Source organism: Psittacula echo (genome assembly GCF_963264785.1).
Source record: "Psittacula echo genome assembly, chromosome: Z".
Taxonomy (NCBI): Eukaryota; Metazoa; Chordata; class Aves; order Psittaciformes; family Psittacidae; genus Psittacula; species Psittacula echo.
The window spans coordinates 88,543,548-88,568,874 of NC_137742.1; the positions used below are offsets into that span (position 1 = coordinate 88,543,548).

The 25,327-nt window shown below is 37.4% G+C and overlaps 1 protein-coding gene across 1 annotated transcript in view; it reads right to left on the bottom strand.

The window, feature by feature from the left end:
* Positions 1 to 7,392: 7,392 nt before the first annotated feature.
* The window catches only part of FTO (FTO alpha-ketoglutarate dependent dioxygenase), a gene marked incomplete at its 3' end in the record, with an annotated part of 260,739 nt that continues 242,804 nt past the window's right edge, over positions 7,393 to 25,327 (bottom strand). The window contains exon 9 of the mRNA XM_080637393.1: positions 7,393 to 7,543. Coding sequence (XP_080493519.1) covers positions 7,393 to 7,543 — 151 coding nt within the window. The remainder of the gene's footprint in view (positions 7,544 to 25,327) is intronic.

A 25,327-nucleotide genomic window follows, 5' to 3' on the forward strand; every position in this document is an offset into this window, starting at 1 on the left:
TCCCCAAAAATCACAGACATCACAAACTTCAACATCTTTTACTCTATGTACAAGACACATTTCCTTGACATTGCTTTCTTTAACCTGACTACGTACATTTTAAACTGCAAACTGTACCGCAAATAAGATTGAAAAAACACTTTATACACTCAAATAAGTTGATGCAGTGCTGGTAGGCACAGAGTTCCTACTACTCACATAATGTAACAGATTGTGTCAAATATGGGAAATGTGAGGTTGCATGGCCAGAAGAGTATCTTCTAAACCTAGCAGCAGAGCCATAAATTTTTGCTGAAAGAAACACTATTACAGGGGTTAGAAGTCAGTCATGTCCATTTATGGTATGAGTCTTACCAAAGTAACAGAAATTAATCCACCTTCCTTACTAGAAAATATGCGATATAACCACAACCTAACTCTATTAATTTAAAGAATAACGACAGATTCCTCATTATCTTTTAAAATCTATTTTAAATTGTCAGTGTAAGCAGATGAGGATAACTATGCCACCTAACTTTGACTTAACAATACAGTTGAGAGAGAGAGATTCCCCACTGAGTAGTAGATTCAGAGCATCTTTAAGTTTGCTGCTTTGAAAAAGCTTACTTCTCACTCTTCAGCATAGAGGAAGCTTACAGAAATTAGTTTTTCCATGTAGGCCCCTGAAGTTAGATGGTGCGACAAGTAATACTCTTCTTCCATGCACTGCAACAACAAGGTATTGAAGACAAGACCTAACACCTTCTGGAGGACAAATGACAGTCAAACAGATCTTTTAAACCATTTATTTTATAAATGGAAGTAAGTTAGAAAATACATAACACAAACTTAAATATCACTGTATATTTCACAGCGTCATATGAACAGTCCTTAATAAAAATCACATGTAGCAGCATCAAATGAGCAAGGAGCAAAAATATCCTTTAAATTGTTTTAAAAATAAATGTATTTGAGAGGATGCTATCTGATACATAGTTTTTAAGTTTTCTCACTTTAAGGTCATGTCAGTCTAACAAAGAACACAACTTGCTAATAAAATTACTATCAATAGTGAGACAAAAGGGAAGAAAAGGGCATCAGTGGATAGAAAAGAAAGAACAGCAATGAAAGAATTGTGGAATGCTTTGATAATGTTTGGGTAATAAATTATTAGGATGTTCATCAAAATAACTAGAAAAGCACTGCTCTCAGTAAAGTACTACCAGATTACCAAATAGGTACCAGGCAAAAGTGCTAACAGGTGCATAACGGGCATTCCAGTTTGCTCCAGCAATGAATCTTCACCTTGATAAATAGCACCCAAATACCCACAGGGTATTTTCTTAAGAGTTTCCTAGTACAGCAGTCATACCACCTTGTGGGGTGTGTGGTGGACATAATCAAAACAGACTTAAAGAGTGTGCATCGTATTATATTATATACGACGTATCTGCAAATTCTCCATGGAACAATTTATTAGTTCCAGTAGAATCTACCTTTCCTATTAGAGAGCTCAGGGACTTTGAACGTAAAGAAAAGATTCACTGGAAAGTTTAATCAGACATTAGATGCCTGAAAGATCTCTATTACATGATTTATTACTGTATGTTATGCAATTAAATGTATGTTAAATATGACATGAGGAGGACAGATTCGAGTTCCACTTTCAAATACATCTTTGGAGAAAAAAAGTTCTAGTGTGTAAAGTGAGCTGTTTAACTGGAAGTAATCGAGACATGCCAGCAATGGAGGGATTACGTATGCTCAGTTCCAGTGTTAGCAGTCAGAACACAGCTGCACTTTTGACCTCTGCCTCAGTTTCTCTGTGTAAAGGGTCCTGAGACCTTAGGATAAAAAGACACTTGAAAATATTATTACAATTAGATGTTAAATTTTTCAGTGAAGCTTTTGAGCAAAGCACCTGAGTAAATCTCTTCCCACTCCATATATGTTACACCATGATGGATACACTGAAATAGGAAAAAATGGAGGAAAAGCTTTGGAGAATATACAGGTGACTTTGCTGCATTAATTTTTTCCTTTTTTATGTAGACATTCATCTTTCACAAGAAACCAAGGTTCCCAGGACATGCTGGATAGGAAAAAGCCCTAGTCATACATGCTTAGTTTCAAAGCTATGTTACTACTCAGACAGAGAAATCAATGTATACTATATTAGAAACAATCATCGCAGCCCTTTAATTTAGCTTTGAATGCAATTCAACCTAACAGAGGCTTTAATGGCTTTTGACAGATTGTTCCACTGATCAAGGGACATGTATGAAAATAACTGCCTATCAAGCCCTGATTTGATTCTAAGAAACGAAAACTGAAGGTTAATGGTAAACAGAAGTTGATTGTTCACATTTTCACTGAAATAACTCTATCTGACCTGTTCTTAGAAGCAGTGAAATAAAGGATAATGGGAATCCTATACACCTGACTTTTTACTTTAGCCTCTAATCAAGGGGACTAATCAGACCAAGATGTGTTGGCATGAAAACAAGTATTTGACAATACGGAGGGGGAGAACAACTTTTGTGACCAAATCCTGATTCATCACGGAGAAGCACTGTAAAACCAGTGGAGTATTAGAGGCTGTAAACCATAGCATAGTATATCCTTTTCTATTGTGTGAATTATGAATGCTATCACCAAAGCAACAAGAAGATAAACCATAGTTTTCATGTCATGTGTGAAGTGTTCACACCCAAACATCAACATTTTAATGTAATAATTTTATCAGTTATATGTTGTCTTTTATTTGACATGTTATTCAGCCAGTTCTGCAGTCTTAGTAAGCACAGTCTTTCTGCAATTATATAAATCATCTTCTCTTGTTCTGTGAATGCCCCTAGGCTCAGGTGAAGAGGACAGATGAATGCAAATTAAGATGCAAGCCCAGCCACGCTGAAGGTGATGAGTCTCAGGTCAGACTGGAAAAAGAACAGTGGTTCTATTCCGGATTGTCTCTGCCCTTAAAGGTGGGGTGAGGTGAAGGCCAGAATTGGGCATGTTGGAAGTCCACAGAAACATTGAATGTTGGTGGTTTTGCCCTGAGTATTTCGTCACTACCTACACTCTTAATGCTAGGTTAGTGCAGTGGTTGTCATTTTTGGACATGGAACTTCACTGTAAACAGTGTTCTGTTTGATCCTTCTCCATAACAACTCACTGTCCTGGGGGGATAGGTCAGAAGACAAGCTGCAATGACTTGAATCTCAAATGGGAGAGAGATTTTCAGTAGAGGAACTCTGTCCAAGGAGGTGTTGTAGGACAGATGTGGAGGCTGAAGCTGGGGATCAGGGTTTCTCATGCCTGTTACTACAGTGGAACAACCACTCTCTAACTCTGTAACCTTGGTGGAAGAGGACAGTGGTCCTAGCTGAGGACCAGCTGTTGGAAGCATGAGCAGGGGGTTAAGGAGCCAACATTTATTTTGCACCAGGTGGTAACTATTACGGGAGAGATCCTGACTTGCACTGTACAAGTTAGTGCTCAATAACTCCCATATGAGTTCAGTTAATAAAGTGGCCTTGAGAAAGCACGACCCTTGCTTCTCATATGCATCCCATCTCATCCCTCTTCCCCTCCTCTCATCTCAGCTTAGACATCAGCTCCTGGGCTAGTTTAATCTCTGCTACATTAACCCATATCCCACAGCATGACACAGGACTAATGGTAACAACACTACAATAACTGAGAAAGCAATGTCCACTCGTAATACACTATGATATTTTATCTATCTTTCATAATGGATTTTAGTATTCTTTTAATCCCTTTTTTTCCCTGTTATGGCACTGGAATCCCTGAATCAGTCCCCTAGTGTAAAGAAGTCCAGCATGACTTCAAAGTGCATCTTGCATCATTGCCAGTGAAACTAAAACCATATCTGAATAACAATATGGCAACTCATTTGGATCTTTATTACGTTGCATGTTACCCGTTCTGGACAGTTTGCAGCTGGTGATTACTCATGGCATTCTTATTTACACATTAGATAGTCAGAATCTGGTGTAAAGCTCAGAGTATAAGTATGATGCCTTTAAAATCTACTGCACTGAGATTACTATCTTTTATTTACATAACCTTCTAAACAGAAGAAAGGACCTACAGGATAAAATATTTTCATATACAAAGATATGAATAAAGCATTATAAAAACATTTCTAATTACAGTGCGTAACACAGCAGTTTTCTATCAAACACTTAGAAACAGCCTTTACATTTCATCCCCCAAATTACAGAAACAATAACAGTTTTTCATTTTCTGGCAACGCTTTCCTTCTATCAGTGTAAAACCTACTCTGTACAAGATTTTTAAAAGAAAGCCCTTGCCTCAAGCACTTCATTTGTATTGGTTCCATGTTTAGTTAGTAGCTTTTGTAAAATTGATGAATATTGTCTAAAGGCAAGCGCAGACAGGCAAACAGACCTGTATCTTCTGCAATCCATTTAACTTGACTCACATGTGCAAGTGAACTATTTTACCTTAATTCTTTCATGGCTGATGAAGAGTAAATGTAAGCAAAGTCATGAACTTCACTATTTAAAAAGAATCACTGAATCTAATGTTAGAGACTAATTAATGCTCTCACCTCTTCCCTGAAAAAACTGACCTTGGCTTCATGCTTCTAGAGCACCAGGCTTGGCAAACAGCTGCTATACACAGGACATCCATTAGAGGCTGTTCCTTTCAACTCATCCAACATAGAAATGGGTTATCTAATGCTGGAATATAAATGGATTGCCAAAGTATCATTGTAACATAAGCTAAATTGTAACTATCTGAATGAAGTAGAGAAAACATTATTTGTCTGCTTCTGGTATGCAGTCCAAACACGGAAGTAATTTACACTTGATCTCTCAGTTTTTTTATGGATATTAACCTTTAACCATGTTCTTGTTTTGGGGTACCCTTTGGCATTACTACATGCTTCAAACAGTTCCATCAACCTTACTCATATGAAATCCTGTGGGCTTTGGAGATATGAAACCTTCTTATACTTCTGTATTTCAACCGGACTCAATCAAGTTACTCTTGATTTAGATGACATGAGACTGGAATGAAACACAGAGCATAAATTCTCTTTAACCACTTGATTATTGGTATTTTGCCAGTGGATCTTAGGTCTTATCCATTCCAAAGGTGTCCATTTTTCTGTCATTGCCATCCATAGCTTAAATGAGTGCTATCTGACTGCACTGAAGCTAGTATTAGTTCAGCTAATTCACTAGCTTAAATCTTCAGCACAGAAAAGATCTAGAATCATGTATTTTTAAAAATTTTATTATTGCTGCCAGCAGTCTCTTAGCACAAGAAAAAAAACCGTGTTTTGTTTGGTTTTTTTTTTCTTCACTACTGCTGGAAATAATTATTTGCTGATCATTTTTTAATAACTATGCTTCCACTTCAGCTACAAATTACAGCACTGATGTGCCTTCTCTACCCTTAATGGCTGTCAGATTCATTTCAATACTGTGATCACCATGGTTTCTAGCAGGGCTTAATTAAACACAAAATAATCATAAAGTAACAGCATAAACAAACAATCCCCTCAAACGCTATGTTAACAGTGTTACATCATTAGCTTGTTTGAATTCATCTCGCTCATTTCCAAAGTAATATCTGTTTCTGTGAGAATTGCCTTTTCAAAAGCAGAATTCCCACATCTTCAGCTAGCTTTCCTCTAAGTGATCTCCAAAGCAAACAGTATTTAGTGTGGCATTAATCCAAATATATGCTATCTGCCCACCGGTAAAGCCAGCTTTAGATATTGCAAGAAATAAAAAGCTATGCCCATAACGTAGGATTTTTAAATGTTAAGAAATCTGTGGCACAAAAGACAATAGATAAGTTTATAATATTTTCAAACCCACTTTAAATAATAATTTATTCTTCAGAGAGTCTTTACATTCTAAAGGGTGGCTAACAGTTTCTGCAGAAGTCAAAGACTACAATGAAAATGCTCAGTGCAGGTCTTCATACTTTTGCTGGCACAACCACGTCAAAGGTGTTAAGAAGTATAATCTTTACTTGATGTAATTGTCCTGGCAAAAGCTGGTAGGTGTAGACACAGTTTTATACCACTAAAACTGAATTTTTTGCTGGCACAGCTTCCTTAGCTCCAGGGAGGTCTGGCATATGTTATGCTGACAAAAGTACAATTTTCAGCAGCAGAAGCCCCGCGCAGAGTGCTTTGCTCTGGGTAAGCCTGGCCTCAACAGTGATTTTAAAAGGAAGATTAACACATGAGGCATATTCATTTCTTTGTGGCAATGTCAAGCTCTGAGTCTCTCTGGTTTCTTTTGTAGTGGTAATGCAGACAGTGCTGTTTCACCATAATATGATTTTCTTTTGCTTTTCATGGCAAAAGAGAAGGTGTACACCAGCTCAAGTTAAAATAGCAACTTAACCAAATGAAAAACCTCTCTCTCGTTCAGGAGTGCTGTGTATCGTCCAGCATAGAACTGTTCTTTTTATAGCATTTTACTACAAAACAGATCACAAACAGCTTCCTTTCCAATTGTCTTTCTGGTATTCTTCTCATAGATCTCACTAGACCAACATGGGTGTCACAATGCCCAATATCACACTAAATCTGCTGTCAGGAGACCTGACACCAAACGGAAACCCTTACTTGAGTCCATCAGGTCTTCAGACAGTACTCTGGGAAAACCTGGACTCATAGGACTCACAACACGCAGAAACAAAGTAACGCTTAGGAACCAAATTTGAAGCTCCAGAGAGCCCAGGAGGTGTAGATTCACATCAGAAATCTCTCCCAGCACTGCTCAACTGCCATGATGAAAAGCTGCAAGAAAGTCTAGGGATCTATGTCAGGATGCTCCTCCAGAGTTCCTCATCTGAAAACATGCTCTAATAAGGAGCCATTGCATGAAAGGCCTTATCCACCACCTCATGCAGCTCTGTTTGTGTTAGTGGGTGAAGAAGTCACAGATCTATTCTGAAGCTATCCAGCAGGCTCACTCCAAGCTGGCCTCTTACTAGGACACCAAGATCATGGATCCTGCTTTGTCACAGGTGTGAGCTACACTTTGTGTTGCTCAAACCTGCCAAGCCAGAGGCAGTTCTAGGCAACCACGGAAGCTGAAATTTAGACGCCAAGGGAACCTGTGTAAACACGGATATCCACGGGCTGTAGGGTCAATGGGAATTAAGAGCAGAGGAGAGAACTGAGGCTTGTGTTCTGGACGTCAGGTCTTAAAAGCCGCCCATTTCTGTAGATCTGGGCCCCGGTCTTTATTACGAGACAGTACCTAAGGTGCTGTGGGAAGACTGGTAAATTCTGACTTGACACATATGGCATGGTCAAGGAATCATAAGGCTAAAAAGACTTATGATAAAATGCAAATGATGAGTATCAACAATTCTAGGCTAGAAGGTCACTTGTTATTCTACCCACTGAACACGATTTTGTAGATCAGCAATTACTTCTTCAAGATCATATGGCAGAGACATATTGCATTCATCATCTGTCCAGAAGGGGTGGCATTCTGGTTTCTGGTCTTCTGGCAAGCTCTCGGCTGCTTCTGACTGGCATCTGAAATGAAAAGTAAACAGATGAACTACTTAAGTAAAATTGCATAAAGAAACTGAATACTCAGTGAGGACACATTCGTGCATTAATTCAAAGAAAAAGATGATAATAAAAAAGAAATACCACATCTTCTGACCAAACGGATTGTTCATTTCCAGTGGATTTCTGTCGTAGGCTTTATATTTTCTATAGGGATTTCTCAAAAAGCCAATCACAGGGAAAACTCAGTTAGTGTACCTTTATATGGTGAATTATTTTTTCATTATCTCAGCTGTTATTTAAAGTATGTGATTAAACCATTATCAGATTTAAATGTTTGCCAGTTTCCAATGTATTACTAGATTATTGAGAAAGATTAAACTGAATTTACTGCATTAAGGTCAGGGGGGATAGATTAAACAATATTACAGAAGCCAGACTAGCTTTGTAGATTTTGGAGATTTACAAGTGTATCAACCTGCTTAGCTCTGAAAAAGGCAATATAAAATGAGAAAATTCTATAAAGATAAATGGAAATGGCGGTTAATAACAACTTCCAATGATGAATAGGTGGGCAAAACTTCAATAAAATTAAATTAAGAGGTTAGTGTATGGTAGTCCCAAGAGAAGATGTTTAAATTACAGTGTTTTTTATTAAATGGATTATTCATCAATACTACTGAAGTCTATTCAACTGAACTGCAGCCTGCAGAGTAAAGTTTTGTAAGTGGCAACCATCACATCTCTTAAGATTACACTATGATACAGCATGCTGCATCAAAAAAACTGTCACTGTTCAAGAAGGATTTCTGCCCCTCTCTTTTGCCCTTCTCTTAAACAATTTGCATGTTGCTGATTAATTAGTTAATGCTCACAATAGGGCAAGACACAGAAAAATGCTAAACATCACTATAATTTTGGCATATACTACAGGTCTATGTAGTTCTTCAAAGAGATAACAAGCAAATTGTGCAAACACATTTTTGCCTTTTGTAAGACATTTTTTAAAATTCGTGTTCTACAAAGCATATAATTTTGGTATAAATTTTGAAGTTGTTTTAAACATATATATGTCTTTCATCTCTGCAAAATGAACTCTAGAAACATTGACACATGCAAGTTCCTTGTCTACACTGTCAGCCTTCTGGAAGAGGCTGTTTCCAAATGAAAGATGTCTTCTTCTCTTGGGAATTATTAATGGCAGTGTAATCCCCATGAGAAAACATACTTCAGCTTTACACCCATGTTGGTGTATGGTTAATTGCCACACCAGCATCCTGGGCACTCAATCCATCGTACATTACACTACAAGGACAGTATTAACACATAACATTCCAATATATCTTCAGTTCTCCACATCAGCCCCTGATAATAGCATCTGTTAACATGCACTAAGTACTATTATGTAGCACATCACTTCATAAATAATAAGATTAGCCGACCTCAGGGCCCTGGGAAGAGTAATGTGTTTAAATGTTCTCATTATTTATTTAAAACAAGAATTAAAGGAACAGAAGCTACTTGTGACAATCCTCTTAGCATAAATATTAAACTGTTTGCATTGATAAGTTGCACTGTACAGAATAACAGAGGATTTGTTTTGCTGGCTGCTTTATAATAGTTGTTAGAGCAAATGCAGTTTAGTGTATGAGTTCTGAGAGGTACTTAACTGATTGTACCAGCGTGTTCTGAAAACACTTTCCAAATTATAGAGAGGAACAGGAGAAAATTAATATGCAGGGGAAGCTGAAACTAATTACAGTGTAACTCTGTAAGGCTTTTAAAATCTTGCTTTATTTTCTCTCTTGGCACAAAATAATACGCTCAATTTACTGGTAGTATAAGATATTCCAGTTTAAGCATTTCAATCTCAAAGTGGATAAATTAACCATGTAGAGAATATTGCAGATGACAAATCAAGAAGCTCAATCAGTAAACACTGCAGGCATGTTATGTGGTCTACAAAACTGAGAATAGCTGCTCATGGGCTGTCCAGTCACAACATCATTGTGACTGCTGCCACAGTTACAGCAACACAAATGCCTGAACACCAAACATCAGGGAAAAGCTGGTCAATCCATTTGTGAGAAAGAAAGGGAAAAGAGACATGAATAGTAATGAAAAGGACTCTGAAATGGTGAAGAAGCTAAAAGCTGGTATGTTTCTCCTCTCAGTGAAAAATGTGTTGTTAATAGCAGATGTGTGTGAGAGAGAATTAGGGTGCAAAAGCAGTCCTTTCCAGATGAGTGTGTTACTATTGATCTTAATAAATTTCTGTCAGAGAAACTGTTCCTACAATGGTCTTTAATTTGTAGCAGAGTAACAGACCTGAAGATCCTGCAGAAGGATAGCAACGCCATTTTTAACTGATGCAGAGCAATTAAAGGCACTTAAATAACTGCACGGAATTACTTCAAATTCCTTTGTATCTGGGACAAGATAGCTAACATAAGTAAGTAGCAATGATAACTCAGATTAAAAAGAAATTCATTCTTTTCCCAGATACCAAAAAAACTTATGAAGCTCCAAAGACAGTGGAAACACTGCAAACACTGAAGTATGATGGTATTGGGAAAGTACCAAGATTTATTATATTGGAAGTTAATTAAAATATTATATATAAATTAAAAATTGTTATTTGCGTTAAAAAAGTCAAATCTCCAAAAAAGAGTAGATCTAATCTGTGTGTATCATATGTAGAAAATGTGTTAAGAATGGGAATAATACGTGCTCTGACAGACAGAACGGATCCCAAATCAAGAGGCATCTTTCATATCTTATTTGCAGCAGGAGAATAGAAAAACTCCCATGATATATTTCAGAGCAATTTTCCTCCAACACCCTGATAAAAACACATGCTCACCAATACAGTACAGAAAAGATGATTTGTCTAAAGATATGCAGAATGCATGAAACTCCATGGTCCCTACTTTCTTGCTAAAACAATGTGCCAGTTTCAGGTAAAAAAAGCCCATTTTTTAAGGACCATTTAGTTACTGCTGTGGTGCATATTCTCATCACCTCTCTCCTGTAAACTTCACACATTTTTGAGCCCCCTGTTGTCTCCTTTTGACAAATGGACTTTGAGCATTAATATTTACCAACAGCTACATATTAGTTTAAATTCGCTTAAGTCATTACAAACATTGGTATGACTACCTGTATGACAGTACATGATGCTTCCCCTTGGAAGGTGGATATTTTCACTACGGGCAGGTGCACATTCACTGGGACAGACAGTTGCATGGGTAGGGTCCCCTGGGCTGCACTGACATTTTGATGATCAGGGTGTCAGCTACATTAGAGGACACTGATCACAATGCTAAAATTAACCAAGCTAGCTAAAGTGTGTGTTAATTATGAGTATGCAAGCAGTCAATAAAAGGTTAATGCAAAAGTCAAAGGATAAATTTATTTCAGTATTGCATCACTCTACTGACTAAATGACTAACATTTTCCTTTGTTTTTAATCGATATATTTTACAGTAATGCCTGAGCCATTGATTTGGAAAACAGTCGTTCTAACATTTTAGTTTTGCAACTAGTAAGTATCAAGTATCAATATACCTAAACCACTCTTTTTTCAGAATAGATACTTTTTTGTTCCATTGTCAGAAGCAGGACTGCATATAAGCCAAGAGGTGGTCACACGTTCTGCTGATGAATGTGATTAATGCAAATAAGAATTATTAGCGAGGAACCTATATAAGGTACTGTGAATTAGGGTCCCTGGATTCTATTGCAGTGCTTGAGTGTTTGCTTCACAGAGGTAGAGTCAGATCAAATCAATAAAGGTCAATGTGTGGCTCAGACTGCACAGGTGCAGAAGAGTGAGGAAATGATATGAACAGTCTGTTTCCTAGATGGTACTAATTTAGCTGCCTACCCCTGGCAGTTCAAACACTGATGCAGAACATGTGGACTTTCATAAGGTAAGTCGAGGAACGTGGGTCTGGCCATCTTCCATATGTACTGGTACGGTCAGAAAGGGAGGAAGGGATATTTGCTCTGCACTTGTAAAAGTATGCGCTCACCCATATATGCTACTCCATCATTCTCGAAATTATGTTTTACATGGGAGTTATTTCCTCTCTCCATTCACGCTAGGATAAAGGTGTTACTGAGCTGTGGTTCACAACTTCACAGTATCTTTTAAATCAATATCCCAGGTAAGAACAGTGTTCAGATCACTCCACTAAGACAAGTGCATTCATTAAACCCATACTGACACTGGTTAATATGATTAATTAGAGAAGAGATTCACAGCAGCCCTGCAGAGAAGGACTTGGGGGTGTTGGTTGATGAGAAAATGAACATGAGTCGGCTTCAGTGTGCACTCGCAGCCCAGAAAGCCAACTGTATCCTGGGCTGTATCTAAAGGAACGTGACCAGCAGGTCAAAGGAGGTGATCCTGCCTCTCTACTCTGCTCTCCTGAGACCTCACTTGGAGTATTGTGTGCAGTTCTGGTGTCCTTAACATAAAAAGGACATGGAACTGTTGGAACAAGTCCAGAGGAGGGCCACGAGGATGATCATGGGACTGGAGCACCTCCCGTCTGAAGACAGGCTGAGAAAGTTGGGGCTGTTCAGCCTGGAGAAGAGAAGGCTGCATGGAGACCTCATAGCAGCCTTCCAGTATCTGAAGGGGACCTACAAGGATGCTGGAGAGGGACTCTTCATCAGGGACTGTAGTGATAGGACAAGGGGTAACGGGTTAAAACTTAAACAGGGGAAGTTTAGATTGGATATAAGGAAGAAATTCTTTACTGAGAGGGTGGTGAGGCACTGGAATGGGTTGCCCAGGGAAGTTGTGAATGCTCCATCCCTGGCGGTGTTCAAGGCCAGGTTGGACAGAGCCTTGGGCGACATGGTTTAGTGTGAGGTGTCCCTGCCCATGGCAGGAGGGTTGGAACTACATGATCTTTATGTCCTTTGCAACCCTAACTATTCTATGATTCTATAGATACAATACTGCTACCTTCTTATTTGATAACAGCAGTAGCTTCTCTAGACAGCATCTTCCATTCTTAATATTCACAACAACTTTGCAAATGTGGGCTTGATCAAATATGATTTATTTATTACTGTTCCAACATAGCTCTGCTGTGTGAACACAGATCCCAATAGCACAGATAACTGGTACACAGAGCTTTGCTTGCAGGTTTGGATTTTTTCGTCCTTGTCCTTCAAACCTTTCCTCTGCCTGGAAATTACTATGTAAACTATGTACAGTTACTCTAATCCCAGTGTTAGGATTACCCTATGCTATTTCAAAATGGCATTCTTAGTTGCCAGAGCATATGCAAAAGAACACAGTGCGTTCTCAGCTATCTGAACTGTCATGCAAAGCACAGAGAAAATGAGATTACATACAATACATACATACAATTACTCAAATAAGTTAACCTTGAGTTTTCTTTTTCTAATAGTGTATCCCATTGACAGCTATGACAAATTTACTTCTGCTGCTTAATGCGTCACAATTAAAACCTGATACCACTTAAGTCAAAGATGAAACTTCCAGGGATTCCAACAAGGCAAAGATTTCAAATGCTTTTCCAGAAACCAATCACAATAGACATGAGCTAGGAAGCATAATAATAAAAAACATCCAAAAGAAACTATGGGAGGAATGAAAAAGGCTGAATATTCTTCCTCAAAGTGAAATTTAGCAAGGGATACTGAATTTAAGTGTTTCATCCATTTATAACGGTGGCTATAGTATTGGCAATTGTAAGTCAGCTAATACAATGTGGAGTAACAAGATGTGATGTTCTGTAGCTTCAAAGTTGCCACAAAAAGAAAAAATATGATTTATCAAACTGAATTTCTCAGTAAAGCACAGAAAAACTCTAAAGTGAAAATTCAAACTGATGCTGTAAATACATATCCTTCTTCCCTTTTGGACATGGGCATGGAGTCCCTAAAAAAGATGTAAAAAATTACCTTTGTTATTTGAAAAACTGAACTTTCACTTCTCTTCCTAAGAAATTAAAAGATGGAAAGGATAAATGTAATTCATTATAAAACAGAACGGGAAGAGAAATCTGAAAAGCAGCTGCTTTCCAATTGGGTGCCCATTCCAGCATTAGCTATTTCAGAAATTACAGTATGCCTAATTTTAAGTTTACTTCTACTCCAGGCATTTGCTTGGTCACAGTAGCTGGCAACAAGGGAAAAATTCCAACCACTGATTAAGGTTTAAGGCCATCAAGTAGACTGCTGAGAACAACATTATGACTGGATCTCCTTGTTAGCGTGTCCATCATATACCAGTGGTGATGAATAGGATATTCTGCCAGCCAACCAGTGAGGAACTGCTGACCTCTGACATCAGTCACTGGAGGGGGTCACATGAAGCCTCCATTGCTCCTACCTTGCCCCATGGAACAATACAGGGGTCAAATGGTAAGGGCAATTATATATGTTGTATCTCAGGCAACCCCACTAGAGCTTTAGTGTACCCATAGTCAAATTCCAGAGCTCAGCACAAAGCTGAGATAACTGCAGAAACATGCAAAACAGAAGGCTGCTTTCATGGAGGTGGAAGGCAGCTTTCCTTGCCACTGGAGAGAAAGGACACATTGTTCTCAAAGAACAGTGAAATCAAACACTGTTGAAGAAATGGTAACTCTTCCACTGGAAAGCAAACATGCAGCAGTCACTATGTCACCGGTGCCCTCATTGGCATGAATAGAACTCCAGCCTGGCTCAGCTGTATCAAAGGGAAGCATTCCTGTGCTCTCCTGGGAATACTTCTGGAGATCTGATCCAAGACATGAGACAGGATATAATATATAAAAAAATCAGTTTTTCAGTTGGAACTTCACCAAAGTTGAAGGGTTTCAACAAAGTTTGGAAAATGGTGGTTAGTTAATGACTCAGAGTAATACAGGTAAGGTTGGAATGTTTTCTGATCTCTTTTTTTAATTCTGTAAAACATACTCAAGACAATATTTAAAAATCCTTCACTTGGTATTACGATTAACTGCCATAATTTGTACCCTAAATACAGTTTACTGAAAAAAACCCAAAGGACAGAGAAAATATAAATAAATTGAAATGTAACAGCATGAAAAATATTTCCTTTATATGGCTGCAAATTCTTTATCTTCATCACCAACAGAATCCTATTTTTTTTTTTTCCATGCCCAAACTGGAATTTCTGAAGTTATTGCATTCAATTTAACTCTTAATCCAAATATATTCTTAGCTTTTTTAATTAACCAATCAGAAAGTTATGAACCTTGGCAGAGAGCATCTCTTTCAGTTGTTCCATGCTTGTCCCTAGTGTGACTCTGCACAACTAAAACCAGGTTTACTCTGCCTTTTAAGAACAAAACAAATTACATCAATATTTGACTTTGCAAACAAGATTTCAGAAGTACTCATCCCAAATAGGCAGTGAAATGAAGTAGCCAGATGGGATGAGAGCAGAGTGCTTCATTCTTTTGAACATCTGGTCCCCAGTGTATTCCCAAGGAGTCTGTCCCACTTACATTAAGTCACTGTTGATGTTCTTTCATGTGCTGTAACTACAGCGTGTCCAACCACAAGTAAGGGCTGAGACTGGGACTGCATTTATAGAAGGGACAAAATGAGCTTGTTTCTGGATAAGAAGCTTGAAAACAGAACGCCAGATTCTATGATTTACAAAGGGATGGAGGTAATATCAGTTAAATTTTAATCCAAGAAAAAACCATGTATCAGCTGCAAAATATGCCAGTAAAAATACACATGATGGCATGTTAGAAGATCTTTCGTGTCTTGCTTCTTTCAAAAGCTGATAATGACTTGTGTCAATTGGCTTTTCCTACAGAACCAAAGTTTACAGTCACTGATCCGAGAGCTTTATGCCTCCAAAGTCAGCCATTCCCTGGAAATGAGGGGCTGATAAAATATCCTGAGGCATCACTGGTGACACAGTAGAATAGCCTGGAAACAGCCTTACTCTCAGTAAGTAACTTGCGTGTACTTCTACAAAGTGAATCTATGGCAGAGTCCATCTTTTAACGCTGGCCTGCATAGTGCATTTTGCTGTTCCATGGAGAGGCAGGAGAAAGATCAATGAAGCTGATACTGAAAAGGTTTAAGTGACAGTTCCATGACCTTCAAAATGCCAGAGTTGCTATCATTACTCAAACTGTAAATCAGGTAAGAGAAAAACTTAAATTGTAAATACTTTCCCAATGTTGAAATAACAGCAATCAAAACACTGGTGGAGTCCAACTGCTAAGAGTTTTCAAGTGGTGCGCCAGTGTGTTTCACATGTACTTGCAGAAATAAATGAAAACCTCCAAAATTATTTTTTTAAAGAAAGTTTTGCTTTGCTTTAACTGTAGAGAAAAAAAAAATCAGGTGGGTTTTTTTTTTTTTTTTTCAATATTAATTAAATTTGCAGAAATATACTTCAGTCTTTCTAAACTATTAAGCTAACAAACTATGGGAAAGGATAAAGATTTGCTGTGCAGTATTTTCAGCTACAGAGTATCTTCAGCTACAGACAAAGCCCCAAAACCCCAGAGACATTCCAGCTCTGGATAGAAAGAATAGAAGAAAAGAGGACACAAGAAGCTCCTTTCTCTAATATATTCACCTTTACTGTGGGTGAATTAATAAACAGAAATCTACCCAAAAGATGCTTCTGATGAGATTATCAATGACCTTCCCCATCAGGTCCACCAACTCCACCCTACCAAAGGGCAATACCTAGTAAATGGTATTGCAGCAACTGTAATACCACCACGAACAGTGCTGGCATCAGATGTGTGATGCAAACTTGACTTCCCCAAACAGAGCTTTTCCTCTTCTTTGTGGCCTCTGTCCAACAGGCCTAGAAACTGCCCATGAGAAAATCAGTGCGCCTCCTATTCCCACAAGAGAATGGCTGTGTGGGGCAGCCTCCATTTCATGTCTGTTTGATTTTTTTTTAATTAAGAAACATCACTGCTCTCTATAGCATGTAAGGGGTAGGGAAAACCCCCAGAGAAAAACTGAATAAATAACACTGAATTTGCTGAAAGGTGAAGTTTAATCCAATTTAACCTATAGGTCTACAAATTGTTCACTTTCAGCCCTGTTTCTCAGATGTTTTTGTTTCCTGTTTTTAGAATAATAGGTATACAAGCAATGTATCCTGACAGTATGAGAAGCATATTCATACATATTTATATACACAGCCCTTCATACCAATACCTGCAAAAAATCCTATCAGACAAAAAAAAGGCAGCATTTAGGAGGAAATTTTCAGCACCACAGAATAGATATAGTTATATACTTTTCATGATCAGCAACAGGATGTGAGTTATTCCCTCTGTGCTGGGAATATTTGGCTTTGACTTCAAACAACACAGAAATATATCAACCTCAATACAATTTATATTCTCTCAAAAGGAACCTAAAATGCTCTAAGCCTTTGCTGAGGCATCTGAAGTTCCATTTCCCTCTGTTGCACTGTATGATCAGCTGTTTTACTTCACTTACCATTCTTGCTTTCCTATGATTTTTTCAGACAAAGAAACAAAATGTTTGCTATACACTGAGTATAAACACAGCTGACTTGTTTTCCCCAAAGTATTGATTTTATGCACTTTTAAAATAACTATTTTCATTTTGTTTGCACAATCAGCTGGTGCATTGTTCCTCTACATTTGCAGAAACACAGATGGAATTGCTGATTTGGAGCCTTTGGAGAGATTTTAAAGTATTCTCCAGAATCTAAGCTTCTATTAAAATAAGGCTTCAAGCACTTCTGCTTGTGAAGATAGCCTGGACAATGTAAATTGATGCATGGTTATCTTGTTGAGTTCACAACCAGACAGACAGACGCAATAGCATCAAGGGAGCTGTGAACTTCCCCCACTTATTTTATTGGGTGTTTACCTGGGGCCAGATGCTCCCCTTTGTTGTGCAGAACAGTGTTAAATGACTGAGAAAAAGAAAGGAAAAGGAAATTGAAATAAAAACCAACAAAGAGGAGAAAAGGAAATCTCCACAGCCTGCTTCCCAGGGGGCTACAGATGCCCTCCCTTGCCAGTATTAGACTCCTGGAAGATCTGTGACTGAGCCATGTATATGGCACATTTTTCAAAAGATGCTGTATTTTCCAAAAGAATGCCAGTGAAAAGTTAATGATGCTTCCAGCATCATGTACTGTTTCACTTTATCTCTTGTAGTCCTTTTATGTGGATGTCATATAGTCAAGGAGAAATGTAAACATTGGGTGGTTTTAGATGACACTGCAGGATGAGGACCCTCTCCTTTAATGCCCCGTCATTTAAAGTAAGGAATCCCATTTTCCAAAGAACTTCAGGGTTTGCGGGCTCTGGACTTCTGCAAGAAAGCTGAAACATTTTTCTTGTTGAGTGTTTTCTTGTGTGTTTTTCCATAAGACAGCTTTTCACGGGACTAAATATCAGCTGCTGTACGACAAAACCCTACCTGTTAATGTGTGAAAATTAAACCAATAGAAACATGACTGAATGCAATTATGAGTAACCATATCGTTTGATCCTTAAGTCAGACTGGGCAGAAATGGGCTATATCTTTTCAGCATCAAAGCTATGTAATCCTTTCAGGACAAAGTGCTTCCTTCCGAAGTGCTGCAAGCTGCTAATACAACCCATCCTCAAAATCCTACAGCTTCCATCAGGACCAAAGCAAGAGTGACATCGAAGGGGCAGCACTGGGGAGCAGAATGGAACCACAGACTTAGATATATGTAGCAACTGCTGTGCAAGAAGGACTCTGCATATGATTTTACATGATACGGTCCTTTGTTGATGTTTCTTAGGACACAAAACAGAGGTCCTGTCCCAGGAGCCACACTGTCTAGCTGCTCTGGGACTGTTACTGAAATGCAGCTCTCATTAGCTTTGGTCCATTCCAGCGCATTTGCACATTTCATTAGCCAAAAGAAAACTATCATAGACCAGGAAAGCCGAATAACCACAAGACTATCTCTATTTGCATACTGAAATTAAGATCTTGCTTATCACTGTAACTTGTGGTATCCATATATATGTGTACATATATACATCTTTCCCTGGAAACATGGATACATATATACTCACACATTTATATAAGAGGAGCTTACAGCACATTTTCTAGCAAGTGATACGGCCTTGAACTCCTATGTGGCTTAGGGAACAAAAAAAAAAGGTTTATTGTGCTGCAGAACTACATTGTCTTCCCTGTGTTGTGCACCTCGGCTGTAGCCTGCAACCAGAATGTTTATAACATATATTGAAACTAATACTATAAGAGCAATGCAATCCTATGGACTAAAACACAGTTTCCTTTAGGTCAACAAGAGGTCAGACAGAAGCAGGAGAGAACAAATAATAGGGAAATGAGAAAAACAGATACAAGAAAGGCCGGGAGTCTCAAAGAGAGGAAAAAGAAGTTTAGGAATAAAAGAAGAAAGCCTCATGTAACTAGTCACATTTCAATCACTGCAGAATTCCTCCATGGCTGCTGCTTTATTCGGTGATATTTTATGGATAAATCACTATAAAAATATACCACCAAAAAACCAAATTCCAGTGCTGGCACAGAAATAGACTTGATGTCCCAGGAAATGCTACAGTGTAACATATATATATATATATACACACACAAGCACAAATAAAAATCATATGGCAACAATATGCTAAATATGCTTCTCTACTCCTGTAAGTGGAGTAATCTTTCTCATTACCAAACAAGACCTCAGAATTTTTTCTGTTTATCCTTTCCCTTTCAAATAAGTGAAAACATTATATATAGGTGTTAAAATATCCTTTTCTATTTTAACTTGTAAATAATTAGCATTGCCAAAATACAATGTGAATAAATGCCTTTCTTTTTTCAACTTCATTAAGGGAAGAAATTCTGTGTTACAGTTCAGCATCACTATACCTCCACATTATGCAATTAATGTAATTCTGCAATATTTTTAATGCCAACCAAAATTCCAGTATCAAATTCCAAATTGAATTGATGGAAAGCTTTTAAACAGGGATGCACCTTCCTTCACAGAATATGACTGCAATAGGTCTAAACACACAATAAACCACAAACATCTGATTCTGCCCTACTTTCATAGACATTATTTCCATGAGTGTCTAAAAAAAGTGCAAGACCCTGATCCATAAGATTCCATCAGTGGTCTTGAATTCTCCCAGCACCAGAAAGAATTATTCAGCCAAGTGAGTACCAAAATGCTACCAGTAGGTAAAACCTAAAACATCTATTGCAACAAATGCATATAGCTTATCATATTATTTTCCATGGTGTAAGGGATCTTTCTGACTGCAATATCAATGACTTTAAACCACAGACTAAGACTTTAGACCTTTTAGTGGTGCCAACTCACTTGCTTTATATACTATGATATATAGTTCTGGCTTTGAGCTACCTCTCACTACTGATGCTTTTGATGCTTTGTTCTCTTTTTACTTTAGTATGGAAAATAACAAATAATGCTGAGCTCTTTTCTTACTCTTGAATTCTTCTGATGTCTATCTTCAGAACTCTTCTAACATCCAATTTATGTCATTCTTTCTCTTTCTTATGCTATGAATTTGAAACAAAAGAAGGTAACATAATATCATAACATCTACAATGACTGAAATGGCCTTCGGAGTAAACTTGAGTTATTCGTAAAACTCTCTTGCCTCAACAGAAAGTAAAAAATTGCTTTTCAATAGATAATGCAACTACTCTTGAAATTCTTCTTGGGTGAAGTTATTGCCATAGGGAACACTCTAATGATAATAAAATATATGGTGCCAGAGCAGTTCAGATGAGTTATTTTGTTAGTATTTGCAAGGCACAATTCAAATTCATGCTCAAAGATCTATGCACTTTTTCTTGATTAATTCTTTATTATAAAATGGCTACAAAACCTGATTTTCGTTAGTTAAAGAAGCTGACATCTGTGCTGATAAACTTGCAATGCTACTCTCATATTATTCTGTCATAGAATTTCTCTTAAAACGTCACATCAGAACTTTGAAGACCTCTTATATTAGTTAATCAAGGATCAGATTCAACCCTCTATCAGATCTGAGTAAAATGCATAGTAACATATTTAAATCTCAGTTAGCTTAGTGGAACTTTCAAATATATTTCAAGTTCAGCACAGGCTTAAAAGCTTCATTGCGAAGATGATCTTCACTTACAGATGATCTCCACATCAATGCTCAATATACATATACATGATTAACTGTAACTTTCCATAAGGACTTGAGGTAGCCATTCTATCTCTACCCTAGTACCTATCATCATATTGAGTCCCTACTCCCTATATCACACTGACCTGTTCTCTAGTTCATTACACAATGAGCATGAATCTTCCATGTGTTATGTTAAGTGATGGAGGACTACAATAATGAACCAGCAGCACTTTTCAGGGATTTCTGCCAAGTAACCTACCTAGTTACCACATTTTCAGTTTCAAATTCTGTGGATAATGGTGTCATTTTTTGAGCCCAAGGAAACAGAAATCTTCTCTTGCTGGGTGCCGTAAGTTGTTCACCCCTCTGTATTTTGTGCAGATTCATAGGAAAGAAAGACATACACATAATGAAAAGTATCCATTTCATTACTCTCACAAGAGACCTACTGTTTTGTCTTCATTCTGTGTCTGCTGAAGAACAGTTATTTAAACTTTATGAACAGTGGATGGCCTTGGCCTTCCATATGTTTTATTTTGTCTATGAATGTTTTATTTTAGACTCAATTTTTCCTAGTTTATTGCTTGCCAGCTGAGCTATGTTAGTCATTCCTTTCAATGAACTGCTAATGAAATTTCTTCTCTTCCTCTGTTACAAGAAACATGACTTTCCTGAGCATGCAACACACCTAGTATCCCTCTTACCTGCTTTACTTTTTCATATATCATCATTATTATATTAATCTAAAATACAAAGTATGTGTTCACCTTTTTCTCTGCTTAAATGCCCTAACAATGACAGGCCTGGCCTAGCTACTTTCTGCTAACAGATACCAATTTGATCTCCCTTTTCCAAACCTTAATGACTTTACCAGGCTCAGTTTACTCATCATTGGCTTGTCTGGGTAGCCAGAGTGAAACACTGGTGAAATCACACTGTAAGCACAGGCTCTTTTCAAGTCCTTAGAGACTGCTACATGCACTTCTTCCCCCTCTTTTTTCTATTTCCTCCAGACAAAATATTAGAAAAATAACGTTCCTTTACATTTGCCTGATAATTTAAATCAGGTACCAATTTGCTAGAAATATTCGTAATCTTTCTAATTAGAAGATTTGGAATACATTGAAGAGAACACCTTTGCATGATGAAAACTTCGGTGCTTAAAAAATTAGTTTGCCAGTCTGCCTTTTCTATTTTTTTACTCAGAAACAATGAAGGATGTTATTCTATGCATCTATGGATATTCATAATTAAATAATTGTCTACCAATGTAAAAAACCGTCTTGGTAGAAGTCAGCTAGAGCTGTGCCAGGAAGCTGTTAGCAGTCTTCAAACCCATTTTTTATTCAACTTACTCAAGAACACACACAAAAAGAACAGACTCCATTCTGCATATAGCCAGCCTTCTTTGAGATGTTTAAGTCTGGCACTATGCTGTGCACTTAACCTGTAAAAGACTGAAGAACTCTGTGGCCCAGTAATGTTTATCTGAATTCTGGAAATTACAAAGATTGTTAGAGTGCTACTATCATGACAAAGGAAATAGAGTGATTCAGGTATCTATATGCCATGTTGCATATTATTAGTCAACAGAAAAGCTGGTACAGAATTCATTTGACAGATAATATTAATGTATAAAACACGGCAATCAGCATGTTTTTTTCTGGAAAATAAATCTTGTTGAACAGACTCAAAGATTACCAGTTCAGTTACTAGAAGAAACTACGGAGGAATAGGATGAATTGATTTGCACTAGCTAGTGAATGATTTTTTTTTCCCAAGTAGCACTGAATGTCAACAGAACATATACCACAAGTGAGTAACGCCTATCAAGTAACATAAAGATAAACATCAATGGGGAATGACTACTAAATGGTGACCCTCATAAGGGATTCCTCCAGAGAGCAATACAGTGGCCAGTATTAATCACATTTTCATCAGTATTCTGAAAGTAAATGGCAATGATCTGCTATTTGACAATTTCTGCAGATAACACAGAGACTGATATGGTTAAAAAACATGTGGACAGTATTTAGCTCTGCCAGGTCACTTAGTGATCAGGACCAAATGTGTTATAGAACTGGATGCAATAACAGGGAAAAAGATGACTGAAAATTGATGAGTGTGTGCTTCAAACCACATGCATCTGAAAACAATGTAGATATTATACTGGAGAACCCAAGATGAATTCCCTGCATAGTATCTAATCCTTCTGGTTTTCACTAGGTAGACAAATAACAGAATAACATGGAGAGGAACATGGAATAACATTTGTTTCCAGCTTTTTAGAAGTACATTAAAGAGGGCAGAGAAAAGAGATTCTGTAGACAGGTAGAAAATAGGTGATAATAATTAACTCAATTTGCTTCACTTATCAGATTTAAAACTGATAGACTGAAGGAAAACATCTTGTATGAAAGAGCTCCCTCATCTCACAGAGGAAGCTGGAATATGAAAAAGAACCCAGAGAAATTCAAATATGCCTGTTTTTTTTACACTGAAGTCAATCACACACTGGGACAAACTATTAACGGAACAGAATATTCTTCATTTCTGACATCTTCAAATCAAGAAAATATTCCTGCCTGGAAACCATGCAGTTACACAGCTAGCACAGGGATAAAAGGATAAAATTTAGTAATTTGTGATAGAAGCCAAAACAGCTGACATAAAAATCCTAAATACAATGATGCTCAAACTTCTACACAGGCATTCTTTAATGAGCTCACTTTGAGTAAGACTTTAAAAATTCCTTGTCATACATTGTGCTGTAAAATTATACATTCTAATTGGAATGAATACTCCAGGAGAATGAAAGAAAACATAAGACTTCTATTGTCAAAGCCCCAGAAGTATCAGCTTAGCCTTTGAACCCAATACCACTGTGGAGAGAAAAACTCTGATGCAGGGAATAAAAACCTTTAGAAGCATCCATATTCTCCATTTTACTGCACTTGTTACAGACAAGTATAAGTCTAAACTTTTAATATACATAGGTTTAACTGAAAAGAGGATTGAGCAAAAGGTACACACACACACACACATATATTTAATACATAAATTACATCCCTATATATGAAACTATTAAATTAATTTCATATATAGTGGTATGATTTATGAAGAACACTCAAGACATGAAAACATAAGTGAACAGCACATTTATTGTTCATTTACTTTGTTTCTTTTAAAGCATTCGGGAATCACCAAAACACACAAGGTCACACTGAATCAAAAGACATCTGCTTGCTCAAAATGTCATTATGGAAAAATCAGGAAAAAGCAGCTGTATTACAGGTTACCCTTCCAGCTCTCACAAACAGACTATTAATGGAGAAAGTCAGTCCTTCACAGTGCATTACAGGACCAAGGTCACCTGGGAAACCACAGGGCCTCACCGGCTACCCACAAGACCAACTTGATTAGTCCCAGTAACCTCCTGCCCTTGCCAAGGGACTGATGGAAAGTCAAGTTTTTCACAGCAGACTGCTAACTTGGTGTTCACGCTTTTTAGATGCACAGTAATACAAGCTAAAGTGTCTGAGATTCATCTGATGCACTTAGTTTCAATTACTGTACAGTGTTCATTACTGTCTACTGGAATGACCATGAGCATTGCAATTGTGTTGATAATCAGAAATTCTCTAAATATAAAGACAGTCTAAACTCAAAGATTACGTCAAGACTCAAGCCAGCTAAAGGGTGGAACTTTGACATAGGTACTTTCATCTTATTCCTTTTCACTGCCATAAACCAAGCAATAGGAACAAATCACCAGGAATTAAGTTTTCTTGAAGATAACCTCTAACTACATGCCAAGCAGTTTTAAGCACTCTCTTTAGAATACCAGTAGACTAAACCCATGCTTTCAATATGTGCAACAATTATGAGCTCTGCATGTTTTCCCTGTGCAGAATCCTCCAACCTATTCTTGTAAGAGCAAGCAGTTTGACATAATCATAATCAGCTCACTACAATAAACAAATAACATACAGTATGAAATGTGTGAGAACCCAGTGCACTTTACTTCTATATCTTAAGTTTGAATAACCAGCTGCATTACAACACTGGAGAACATTTCACTGCATCAATAACAAGTTGCATTAAACTTATGGTCTTGGGGAACCTCACAGAATAAGGTGCTACGGAAAACGGGTGGTGGAAAATCTCTAGGTTGTAACTATTTCTTCCATACAAAAATATTTTGTTTCAGATTCTCTTTATTACATACTGTGTACTAGTCAATGAACAGGACTTGGTTCTATCTGTATCTGCCATAAGTCCTTTGAAGATATTAAGTTTATTGGCCATGAATCTATGAAAAGTCCTGTGATTTTCCTCATATGTTTGTCATAGTAAAAATATGGTATTTTTAACGTCATTTTCTAAGTAGAATTCTACAACTGTGGGAACACTGAATCAATAAATTAGTGTGTTTAATTTTAGGATTTTTTTTTATTTGTGAGAAAGAAGCAAATTCTGAATAATGGTGGGAGAGCCCACACAACCTTTTATGGACTTTCTCTGTAACTCCTGAATCTGTCCCCAGATTTGAGTATGACCTGGGGCATCTCATCTAACTTAATGTTGCTGCAGTCTTATGAGTTTAAAGAATAAACCATGGTACCAAAAACTAATGAGAGGATGTTAGTTA